The 12,519-nt window shown below is 44.2% G+C and overlaps 1 protein-coding gene across 4 annotated transcripts; it reads left to right on the top strand.

Moving 5' to 3' along the window:
• Window positions 1-2,892: 2,892 nt before the first annotated feature.
• LOC118358126 (very low-density lipoprotein receptor-like) lies at window positions 2,893-11,754 on the top strand. 4 transcript variants are annotated; one of them, XM_035735607.2, is made up of 23 exons: window positions 2,893-3,059; window positions 3,522-3,680; window positions 3,833-4,045; window positions 4,184-4,408; window positions 4,882-5,097; window positions 5,234-5,467; window positions 5,760-5,975; window positions 6,115-6,344; window positions 6,631-6,760; window positions 6,917-7,107; window positions 7,205-7,391; window positions 7,577-7,789; window positions 7,901-8,087; window positions 8,336-8,537; window positions 8,668-8,832; window positions 8,987-9,187; window positions 9,419-9,950; window positions 10,036-10,155; window positions 10,333-10,440; window positions 10,526-10,759; window positions 10,999-11,362; window positions 11,499-11,601; window positions 11,680-11,754. In XM_035735607.2, the coding sequence occupies exons 1-23, from the start codon at window positions 3,014-3,016 to the stop codon at window positions 11,701-11,703; spliced, it is 4,500 nt and encodes a 1,499-aa protein (XP_035591500.2). In that variant the 5' UTR covers window positions 2,893-3,013; the 3' UTR covers window positions 11,704-11,754. The 4 variants fall into 4 exon arrangements, with proteins under 4 accessions (XP_035591500.2, XP_035591499.2, XP_052334564.1 ...); XM_035735606.2 differs by having other exon boundaries at window positions 4,178-4,408; XM_052478604.1 differs by lacking the exons at window positions 4,882-5,097; window positions 5,234-5,467 and having other exon boundaries at window positions 4,178-4,408.
• The last annotated feature ends 765 nt before the right edge of the window (window positions 11,755-12,519 follow it).

The following is a 12,519-nucleotide window of genomic DNA, read 5'->3' as shown; positions in this document are numbered from 1 at the left end:
GGAACTAGCTTGCGATACATACTTTTATATGAATTGATATAACTGATAAACCTTTCTCATAGTCCATAAAGACTAGAGGTGAGGTCAGAAATATTGCATGTAGCGGCATCCCCTAATTTGAAATGATGCACAATTGGTTACTCAAAGATAAGATTTCACGCGGAAAAAAATCAAGGCACCTTTAGATAACAGGTTGATGAGACAACGTTATATGATGTTTCTGTTTGAAAGTAGCAACCGCGGCTTGTGTATCTCCCATTCCTCCGTTGAAATCATTGATCTAACACATCTGAGTGGCAGGTTTCAAAGCTCTTCCTAAATCAAATTGTATTGGTCGCATAGGTCTACACATACCTCGACGAACCTGTACCCCCGCACAGGTGCATCGATGCTGATGTTTCTAGCTCCAACAACGCACCATACCTAACAATACAAAACATTAATACACAAATCCACAAAATAAAATAAACAACTTAAGAAATATCAGAACAAGATATGTCAGAGTCCGGAATATAAAATATATATGTATATAATGGTGCGTATGGACAGTATAAAAATAGGAAAGGTGTGTACAACACTAATTATATAGGATTTACAGATGAAGTGGGTTGTATGTATGTAACATTATTAATGTGACCAGTGTTCAATCACTATGTACATAGGGCAGACATTCTGAAAATGATCAATCCCATATTGGTCTTTAACAGTCAGGCCAACCCAAGCTGTACTGTGCAGGTAAACTATTGGTAGGCCCACTATTGAACAGATAAATGAGGCTGTCAACTGACTCAGAAATTCACAGGTTTCTGATGAATTATTTTCCTGTTCTGTTGGTTTTCTTCCTTTCATTGGTTAGCTGGGAAAGGCATTATCCTATTCATATTAATAACCGTGATACCCTCTGGAGACGATACAGTCCCAACAGGACGCTCTCAGTTGTGCATTGTAGAAGTTTGTGAGGGTCTTCTTCGTCACACTGTCTGTGTGGATGGGCCATTTCAGGTTGTCAGTGCACACAGAGGAACTTGAATATTTTTGCCCTCTCCACTGCGACCCCTTGATGTGGATGGGGGCGTACTCTTTGCTGGCTCCGGAAGTCCACGATCAGCTCCTTTGTTTTGTTGACGTTGAGGAAGAGGTTAATGTCCTGGCACCACTTTGCCAGGGTCTTCTCCCTGTAGGCTGTCTGGTCATTGTTGGTAATCAGGCCTACCACTTGTTCGTCAGAAAACTTGACGATTGAGTTGGAGACGTGTGTGGCCACACAGTCATGGGTGAACAGGGAGTACAGGAGGGGGCTGAGCACGCTAGTACAGTATCAAATCACATTTATTTATAAAGCCCTTCTTACATCAGCTGATATCTCAAAGTGCTGTACAGAAACCCAGCCTAAAACCCCAAACAGCAAGCAATGCAGGTGTAGAAGCACGGTGGCTAGGAAAAATACCCTAAAAAGGCCAGAGCCTAGGAAGAAACCTAGACAGGAACCAGGCTATGAGGGGTGGCCAGTCCTTTTCTGGCTGTGCCGGGTAGAGATTATAACAGAACATGGCCAAGATGTTCAAATGTTCATAGATGACCAACAGGGTCAAATAATAATAATCACAGTGGTTACACAACAGGTCAGCACCTCAGGAGTAAATGTCAGTTGGCTTTTCGTAGCTGATCACATTCAGAGTATCTCTACTGCTCCTGCTGTCTCTAGAGAGTTGAAAACAGCAGGTCTAGGGACTGGGGACTGGGGACAGCAAGGAGTCATCAGGCCAAGTAGTCCCGAGGCATGGTCCCCCGAGAGAGAGAAAGACAGAGAGAAAGAAAGAAAGGAGAGAAAGAGAGAGAGCATACTTAAATTCACACAGGACACTGGATAAGACAGGATAAATACTCCAGATATAACAGACTGACCCTAGCCCCCCCGACACATAAATGACTGCAGCATAAATACTGGAGGCTGAGACAGGAGGGGTCGGGAGACACTGTGGCCCCATCTGACGATACCCCCGGACAGGGCAAAACAGGCAGGATATAACCCTACTCACTTTGCCAAAGCACAGCCCCCACACCACTAGTATATGTTCGTGACCACATCAAGGAAGGGATGAAAGAAGCAATTTAAAAAGTGTTCAAACAGGGCCTCGAATTCACCACCATGGTATCATCTTAATAGTCTAAGTGGCTTCCTTTCCTCCTAGGGAGCATCAAAACCATGATGAGTAAATTTAGACTGACTGACTGATCAACTCATAATATTGAGTAGTTATTTAGGATGTAAGGTGATTTGTAGATCATTCAGTCAGTCTCGACTAACCTTTAAAGTCAGCTGCAATGTCAAAAGAATCGCCTTTAAAGTAGGTAAGCCCTGGGCGTTCAATATTGCAGCCAACTGCCGACTGACTGATCTACAAAGAACCTTGCATCATAACTAACTACTTATTGTTATTTTCTAGATCAGTCAGTCACAATTTATCCATTATACATTCGTTTTGATCCATTCGAACACTGCCAAAGAGAGGAAGCCAATGTCGACTACTGGGTCACAGGGAGAATTTCAATTGCATTCCTTGATTCCTCCTCGTGTTCTCTCCTCACCTCCTTCTCAAACCACATTAGAAGGAGGTGAGGAGAGAGTATCCAAGGAATCAAGGAAATCAAATTGAGATTCTCCCACACTCCACAAGTCGTCCTCATAGGTTACGTTCGAGAGGATCAAAACCTCAATTTATCATAGGTAAATTGTGAATGACTGACTGTTCTACAAATAATGAGTTGTTATTTATGATGCAAGGTCATTTGTAGATCAGTTAGTCGGAGGCCATTGTAATCGGACATTGAACAAAGACATTGTAATCTTGTTTTTTAGTAGTAAAATTTTTAAAAAATTGTCATCTGTCCTCATAGAGCTCCTTCACCCTCACTGATTGGCTCAATGTTCAATTAGTATCACCTGGCATCATTATAAAAATCCTTGACCTGAACATTATTGCATTATTTGGTCATCTTGCATTCATCAGGCATGGCTTTCTATCTGCTTCTGAGTATATCAATTTTGGAAATCTCAGGTGAGTAATGGGGCATGCTTGTGGTTGACGGCTTTCACCAATCCTTTACGCTTGTATTTAACTGTTTTTGACGTTGGACTAAATCTGCCACCAGTAAGAATTTAGCTAGCTTCATAAAGTAGCCAATGTTGCTAATAATACATTTGGCTAACTATGTTATCAATATTGTTTGGAATTGTCACTAGATTTGTTGTCTTTGGTTCAGGTGAAAGGTCAGTACCTAACTTTAGTTGGTTCTAACTTGTAATTATTACTTAGTCATTCAAGTGAAACTTTTCAGTCATAACTCTGAACTTCTGATAACTCCCAACAGCATTGAAAGCCCAATAGTTGTACTAAAACTGACTAGACCGCCCTCTACAATCCACATTGTTATTCACAGAATGATTACTCTTAATTCCTATGTATATTTGTTCAGAATTCTCAAATTTAAAGAGTAATTTATTCTCTACTTCCAAATAGTTTTGAGTGTTGCTGTGCGGACTCCATTGAAATGCAACCTGGGCACCAAACCTTGCAAGGATGGATCTGAGTGTATTCTCTACCAGCATGTGTGTGACGGTGAAGTTGACTGTAGGGATGGCTCTGATGAGGAGGACTGCACTGTCACATGCACTAAAGGTTTCCACTTGCTTTCCATTGCTTTCACCAATCTAGTGTTAGCTCAATGATTTCCTCAAGGAAGGATGGATTCCAGGGTCTTTAAATCATCAGTTTCAATTACATCTCTGTCCCTCCAACATTTTGAATTAGTGTTTCATCCATTCATTTAGGCCAGTTTCTGTGTGCCCATGGGAAGAAGTGCATTGACCAGAGGCAGGTGTGTGACGGGGTGGCCCAGTGTCAGGACCGTTCTGATGAGGTGGACTGCCTAGAGCACATGGAGGGCTGTGCTCACCACTGTGACAAGACCCGCTGCCTCCCTGACACCTTCCTTTGTGATGGAGAGAAGGACTGCCTGGATGGCACTGATGAGGCAGACTGTGGTAATGTCACTATTGCTTCTTGAGTTTAGCTTTAACATGGTCCATACTACGTCTTTCAACTTATGTAAACGCATGTAGATTTTTATTGAATCTTGTCCTTTGACACTAAAGTCAGTTTCACAATCTCCCCAGATTCAGACTCCGATGGTCACAAAAATCATCATGATGAAGTTTCTGAAAATGACTCTAGCAACTATAAAGGGATTACCACCATGTCTGCACCAGCACCCCTCCAATGTCCCTTTGGCATGAAACCATGTCAGGACAAGACTGCGTGTGTTCTTTACAGCCATGTGTGCGATGGAGATGCAGATTGTAAAGATGGCTCAGATGAGGAGACATGTTCATTAGAATGTGACAATGGTAAGAATCGGTGCATAGAAATGTGTATGTCATTTTGAGAAGCATATTTCTCCCCTGTTTTATATTGTATAAGACAATGCTACTCTAGTGCAGTGGTTCCCACCCAGGGCTACTAGGATCCCTGGGTTTTACTTGGCCTATCCACAGGGGGTACTTCAAGACTAATGAGTCCGTAGGCCTACTGGTAAAATGCACATGAGGGGGTACTTCAGGCAGAGAAATTCAGTCGGTGGTACAGTAACCGCAGAAGGTGGGAACCAGTTCATCTTGTGTAATACATGCTTACTGTAGCAACATTTTGAACTGGCTAGCCTGTTTGCATTCACTCATATACCAATAGAACATGTACACACAGAACATAGTTGCATAGACTACTGCATGGTGTGCATGTTTAGAGTTCCATCTTAGACATATTCCTCACAGGTCACCATTTCATTATTATTGACTGCTCTTAAACTGTGCTGTATGTTCAGGCCAGTTTCAGTGTGCCCATGGGAAGAAGTGCATTGACCAGAGGCAGGTGTGTGACGGGGTGGCCCAGTGTCAGGACCGCTCTGATGAGACTCGCTGCCTGAAGCCCACGGAAGGCTGTGCTCACCACTGTGACAACAAGACCCGCTGCCTCCCTGACACCTTCCTCTGTGATGGAGAGAGGGACTGCCTGGATGGCACCGACGAGGCCAACTGTGGTAATGCCCCCCCCCCCCACTGTCACACTTGCTGCTTGAGCTTTGCTCAAAATTGTCCTTATTTATCTTTACACAAGTTGCATTATAATATATTGCCTCTTGTCCTTTGATACTAAAGTCAGTATTTCATCCTTAGATTCAGACTCCACTGATCATAAAAATCATCGCTATTTTGTTGCTGAAGATGATGACGGCACCAACGAAGGGAATTCCACCTCAATGTCTGTACCAGCACCCCTCAAGTGTACTTTTGGCACTAAACCATGCAAGAACAATATTGAGTGTGTGCTTTACAGCCATGTGTGTGATGGAGAGGCAGATTGTAAAGATGGCTCCGATGAGGAAGAGTGTTCATTAGAATGTGGAAGTGGTAAGAATCAGTCAACTTAAAAATACAAATTGTTTGACATTTTGAAAAGTATATTCCTCCCCCTGCTTTTATTGTTCTGTACATGACAATACTGCTCTCTAGTGTAATGCATCTTTACTGTAACCTTTAACTAGCTGGAATTCACTCATATACCAATAGAACATATACACACAGAACATAGTTGCATAGGCTACTGCATGGTGTGCATGTTTAGAGCTCCATCTTAGACATATTCCTCACAGGTCACCATTTCATTGTTATTGACTGCTCTTAAACTGTGCTGTATGTTCAGGCCAGTTTCAGTGTGCCCATGGGAAGAAGTGCATTGACCAGAGGCAGGTGTGTGATGGGGTGGCCCAGTGTCAGGACCGCTCTGATGAGACTCACTGCCTGAAGCCCACGGAAGGCTGTGCTCACCACTGTGACAACAAGACCCGCTGCCTCCCTGATACCTTCCTCTGTGATGGCGAGAGGGACTGCCTGGACGGCACCGACGAGGCCAACTGTGGTTTGTTCCATTTCCAAGGGACCACTAAACTGTTAAGCAGAACTGTGGCCATGTTGAATCTGTCAAATCTTGTCCAAACTTCTCGATTTTAGAGGAAGTTCAATTTAAGAAATTTCCGATTGGTCTCCTTTACCCATAGCTGATGAGAGCTGCAGCAGTGGGGAGTTCCGTTGCACCATTGGTCAGTGTGTATCTATAAGCATGCGCTGCGACGGGCATCCTGACTGTTGGGACCACTCTGACGAGGAGAGCTGCCACAAGCTCCCCCAGTGCACCACCAACCGCCGCTGCCCACAAAGCCAGGAGTGTCTGCTGGAGGAGTGGGTCTGTGATGGGGAGCAGGACTGTAAAGATGGCTCTGATGAAGAGGTGGGAATATTTGGCCTGGGTGCAAGTCTGTTTCGCATGGCTATTCCATAAGGAGTTGGCAGAAACTGACCGGCAGGATGTCTAATATTAGATAGGTAGAATTGAGTTATTTTAATGGGTTACAGCCTTAGTACTCAATTGCTGGTGAATGACTTAGGATAGCCACTTGCGCGGCTGTTCGCTATACAATAGCGCAGTGGTAGTTGCAAGGCTAGTAGCTAATGTGCTTTTACTTCGTGATGTGACATAAGTATAATATATAATACGGTATATTGAATTCTTCCAGAATTGCGAGATGGTCCAATTGAAGTGTGGCGAGTTCCAGTGGGCCTGTACATCAAAGAGCCAATGTGTTCCCAAAGCATGGAGATGTGATGGAACAAAGGACTGTGCTGATGAAAGTGACGAGGCAGGATGTGCGTAACGAAACTTATTCCAGCTGTGTATGACTTGTTAATTACTGGATTGTTATGTTGAAACTGACTTTGTAATACAAAATGAATAAGCCTCTCAATTATTTAGACATTTGTAAAAAATCAATTAACTTGGTGGTTTTGTACATTTGTTAATAGGTGGCCAGGTGGCAACATGCCCCTCTCACCAGTTCCAGTGTGCTAATACGTCAGAGTGTTTGGACATGGCCCTGGTGTGTAACTCAGTCAGAAATTGTGCTGATGGTTCTGATGAGGGTGGCGACTGCAAAACCACGTGTCCAGACAAAGCCATATGTGTCCAAAACTGCGACAGCACACCACAGGGAACAGTGAGTAATGGGGAAATGCTCTTAAGTGAAAACAAATATTTATCTGCTTCTCATTGTGTTTGACCACCTCTACTGATTCTGTTTCTCTCCCATAAAGAGGTGTGGGTGTAAGGCTGGTTACCAGCTTGACGAGGATGCAGTGTCCTGTGGTGATATTGATGAGTGTGTCGGTGGTAAACGAGGTGTTTGCAGCCACTCATGCGTAAACACTCAGGGCTCCTTCCACTGTCACTGCAACCCTGGTTACCTGTTGGAATCTGATGGCCGCCACTGCAAGATCATGGGTAAAAGTAGTGAAATATCAAGGCTTAGTGACAATCATGGAAATTCCCTTTCCTTGATTTTTATTTTTTAAATTGGGAATGACTGTACACTACAGTGAACTGACTTTGGGAATGCAAGGTATGTTGGCCGAAGTACTCGTATGTCACACAGTCAGTCTATACCAACCCACTTTCTTTTCCCACAGGTGAGCCTTATCTTCTGGCCTCTGTGCAGACAGACTTGTTCCTTGTTGGGCTGAGAAGCAGTAGTCTGGATGTCCTGGTGTCCTCTGCTAAGAAAGCCATCCTGTCTGTGGACTATGACTGGAAGGATCAGAGGGTGTTCTGGGTCAGCCTGGATTCAGAGGGCATAAAGTGGTCCTCTCTAGACCAAAAAAAACAAGGAACTCTTTTCAAAGGTTAGTATTATGGTTAAACTAAGCACAACAATTGAGGCTGTAAATAGACCTGTTTTCACAGTGCTAAGTTTTGTTCAATTGTTAAACCTTAAACAATTTTAATCTCTACAGGCATCAAATCTGACTGCATTGCTGTTGACTGGGTAGGGAGAAACCTGTACTGGATTGATGGTATTGGAGGTGGTCGGATTATTGCTATTGGATTAAACTCAACCATTACAAGCGCTCTGGATCTCACTGTCATTCTTGACAAGGAATTTGAACAACTTCTCTCTCTGGCACTCCTGCCACAGAAGGGGCAAGTATATTTTGGAGTTGTGACTGAACAGCACCCACCCAAACATTCTAGTGCTTTTGTGTTTGGAGAGGTGATTTTGACTAAATTAATACATGCTGCTAAACATTCTTGATCAGGGTCTTGAGTTGGTTTCCACTGAACTGCTGTCCTATTGTAGGCTCAAGTTATTTATTGATTTATGTATTGTGTTTTCAGGAGACCGACCTTTTCAGTAATCAACAATAACATTGATTTGGATTTCATTGCAGGCTCCTGTTCTGGTCGGAGATGAGTAACGAGGCAAAGATTGAGAGGGCCGGAATGGATGGGTCTGAGAGGAGAGTGGTGGTCAGTCACAGCCTCGGCTGGCCAGGCAGTCTGGCTGTGGACCCAATAGGGGAGCGGCTCTACTGGACAGACAAGAAGCTTGGGTGCATTGGCTCAGCCACCCTGAATGGCGGGGATGTCAAGGTACTACAAATGGATGGGTGTTTGCATAGGACTAGATCAGACTTGTACTTTAAATTAAATCCTACCGGAGTTGGATAACCTATTAAAGCCATATTTCAATGTCCGCTATCTATTCCTTTCCCTCCTGAAGATTCTGCAGTTGACGGAGACCACCAACCCGTTCTCGGTCACAGTTTTCAATGACCTGCTCTACTGGTCAGACGCCAAGAGGGGAACTATTCAAGGGGCTAATAAAATCACTGGAAAGAACTGCAAAGTCCTACTCAAACGATCAGCACAACCCTTTGGACTCAAAGCAAGTATCTTTTTCCCCAATTTTAATGTGTGAATTGTAAAGTTTTCATTTCACATAAATAAGATGGCAATCTCATGGGTTTCCTGTAATTGCAAAAATAACATGTTTATATTCAAATGTGTGCGTAATGATTTGCATGTATCTGGGGATGCAGGTCATTCATCCACTGCTGCAAACAAGCACTGATAGTCCCTGTGAGAAACTTCATTGCTCTCACCTATGTGTATTGGCCCCTGGCCCCAAAGGGGTCTGCAAGTGTCCCTCTGGTCTGCTCCTAGCAGAGGATGGCCTCAACTGCTCCAACCTGGTCAACTCTGCCTTCCTCTTGGTGTTGTCTCCAACAGTTGTCACACAGGTAGGACTCTGCCCACTCAGGTTTACCCACTTCACTTGATACTGCACAATATTCAATGCCACTAGCTACATGTTAATGAATCGAAGTCTGTCCTCTAAAATGAAAAGCTCTTAAGCTCTCAGTAATAACCTGTACTTTGAGTCGAGCCCGATTGGACTTGTGTGCAGTTATTCAGGAGTAAATGACAAACTTCTCCACCATGTACTTAGAAATATGCATGTGTGTCTCTAGATCTACCTGCAGACCATGCTCAGTGCTGTGGGCCTGAAGACCTGGCCTGAGCACCTCTCTTTACCTCTCGCCAATGTCAATGAGGCAGCTATTTTGGATTACACCCTACGAGAAAAGATGTTGTACCTGGCCGACTCCGGCCAGTCCTCTGTAGGCCTCTTCAAGCTGAAGGAGACCAGCTTGGTGCCTCGCGGCCAGTTCCTGCAACTTAAAGGGGACACTGTCACAGCCCTGGCTCTGGACTGGATAACCCTCAACGTGTACTGGAGTAGCACCAAACAGTCACGCCTGCAGGTCACCTCTTCCAATGGGGAACACACTGCTGTGTTAATTGACGATATTGGAAGTCTGGAGTCCATAGCTCTTCACCCACTTAGTGGAAGACTCTGTTTTGCCAAGCAGGGGGAAGGTGCTCATGTGGAGTGTGCTCACATGGACGGGGGGAAGCGAGTGCAGGTTTGGAAGGATGCTGTGCAGCCCACCTCCCTGACTTTCTCCAATGATGGCGGGGAGATTTACTGGGCTGACATCGGTGAGGAACCATTGTTATACAACACAAACCTTCACTTTAAGTCAATCTATAGGTGGTGATGGAATACTTGGATTTTATGTTCCAGGCGCTGGGGTGATCGGCTCTGTCAGAGTTGATGGTTCTGGATACATTGCGTTTACAACTGGGGATGGCCTGATTGCATTTGCACTCAGCAACCGCATGCTTCTCTGGGTGACAGACCTTGGTAATTTAGATTATTCTAGATCATTCTTTCTTAACACCGCTGCCATCGCCAGTACTCAGTGTCACATTACTGTAGCCAGGAGATGGCTCTGATACTTTAATCAAATTAGAACTAAGGATAATGGTTCTTTCACCATGGTTTTGGATTCACTGCTGTTGAACATTTCAAATGTTTCAGACACAACCCAAGTTTGGTATAGAGATGACCAACTGATCAAGACACTTTGGTTTGAGGTCAACATTGAAGTTGTCAGTTTGAAGGCCTACAGCAAGTCCAGCCAGATGGGTAAGAAAGGCCACAACATTTGCACACTACTCTATTTACTGAGACTCTTCACATTTTACTCTTCCTCATACACATCTATTTCTAGGCTTCAACTTCTGCTCTGATGGGAATGGGGACTGCAGTCACTTCTGTCTGGCTGTCCCTGGTGGTAGGACATGTAGGTGTGCCCATGGCCATCGACCAGTCAATGCCACACACTGCACCCTAGACCAGCACTGCCCAGCTGGTAGTAGACCCTGTCTGGATGGGCACACATGCCTCCCCCTGGAGAAGTTCTGTGATGGGCATCCTGACTGCCTTGACACCTCGGATGAGAATTGTGAGATTTTCATTAGCAATGCCTGAAATTAACAATCGTAGCTGTAACTCAGCATTTCCCACACCTGTTCCTAGAGGATACTTAGCACTACACACCTGAAGTGTTTTTAACACAAGCTTTGATTAAAATTCAGTTGTGTTAAGGCAAACAAATGTGCAGCTCTTGGGGTTCCCAGGACCATGATTTGCTGTCATAACCTAACCTCAATTGAATACAAAACAAGTCTGATTCTCCACCAGGTGTCCATCTCAAAGGGCAGTCTGAAGTCCAGTCCAAAGCTCCAACCCTGCCTCCAAGCCCCAGCATTCCCACATCTGCAGATCTTGGCTCTACCACCTCTCTGGACAACAGTGGGCTGGTGAGAAACCTGGATGTCAAGCAGCAGTGTAGTGAGAAGCACTGTAATGGGAATGGGGAGTGTGTAGAGACCAATGGGGGCACCTCCTGTGCCTGTGGTCAAGGCTACAGTGGAGACTCCTGCCAAGACCAGCTCGCCAACACCATGCAAGGCCCACTAATCTATGGGGCCGTTGGCCTCTGTGCTGCGATTGTAGTTATCAGTGTCCTCGTTGCCGTGGTCAGGAGCAAGACTGCAAACGCAAGGTACGCCATCCCAACTGCTTGTGTGGCTCCATCGTTTAGTTAAACATGTCAATCTACTAGGTTGCTGGTGTTCAGAATGCTTTCTAATGTGAGCTGTTTGTCAATAGATTGACCCTATTCACTTTTCCATTCCTAGGCGAGCCAGTCCTGTGGTAAAGCAGACCAGTATGATTGACTTGGCGAAACATGGAGATTCTCCCTCTACACAACATTCACCTGACGACACTAACTTTTCAGAGGTACAGTAGGTTTTATATTGTATTTCAAAGCAAATGAACTTCAAGGTTTGCCTAATACAATTTTGTTTTATTTCACAGGAAGTGGCATCATCTGTGGCATAACTAATTAAACGGAATATTTTTTTTCCTAATCAATAAAGATGTTGCATTTTCTATGGGCTTTTTCTTGATACACATTTCCAATCAATTTTGATCTATGGGGATTAACAGCAATAACTAACTCATTTGGTTCTGACCACATTGTATATTGACTTTGACATTGCAAGTATTTAAATTATAAAACGAGTGCTTATGATTCTGAAGTTGTATGCAGTGGTGGAGAAAGTACTCCATTGTTTTGAGTAAAAGTTTTTTTTTTAAATTCACCTTTATTTAACCAGGTAGGCAAGTTGAAAAAGTTCTCATTTACAATTGCAACCTGGCCAAGAAAGCAAAGCATTTCAACACACGGTTACACAGTAAAACAGAGTCAATAATACAGAAGGAAAATAAGTCTATGCAAATGCGGTGAGATGGGAGGTAAAAGCAAAAAAGCCATGGTGGCAAAGTAAATACAATATAGCAAGTTAAACACGAATGGTAGATCTGCAGTAGAAGGAAAAATAAATACAAGTAGGGGGATGAGGTTGTTTGGGCTAAATTAAAGCTGGGCTATGTGCAGTGAGCTGCTTTGACAGCTGGTGCTTAAAGTTCGTGAGGGAGATTTTGTTCGTTCCAGTCATTAGCAGCAGAGAACTGGAAGGAGAGGCGGCCAAAGGAATATTTGGTTTTGGGGGTGACTGAGACGTGCTGCTATGGTGACCAGCGAGCTGAAAAGGGGAGACATTACCTAGCAGGGTCTTGTAGATAACCTGGAACCAGTGGGTTTGAAGCGAGGGCCAGCCAATGAGAGCGTACAGGTCGCAGTGGTGGGTAGTG

Source organism: Oncorhynchus keta, chromosome 25 (genome assembly GCF_023373465.1).
Source record: "Oncorhynchus keta strain PuntledgeMale-10-30-2019 chromosome 25, Oket_V2, whole genome shotgun sequence".
NCBI classification, from domain to species: Eukaryota; Metazoa; Chordata; class Actinopteri; order Salmoniformes; family Salmonidae; genus Oncorhynchus; species Oncorhynchus keta.
The sequence above is the reverse complement of the archived record's forward strand: the minus strand, read 5'-3'. Positions and strand labels throughout refer to the sequence as shown.

Coding starts and splice junctions, on each gene's coding strand:
- LOC118358126 (XM_035735606.2), top strand. CDS start 3,014: ATGGCTTTCTATCTGCTTCTGAGTATATCAATTTTGGAAATCTCAG. Junction 8,538..8,667: donor TGAATGGCGGGGATGTCAAG/GTACTACAAATG, acceptor TCCCTCCTGAAG/ATTCTGCAGTTGACGGAGAC. Junction 9,951..10,035: donor GATTTACTGGGCTGACATCG/GTGAGGAACCAT, acceptor TTTATGTTCCAG/GCGCTGGGGTGATCGGCTCT.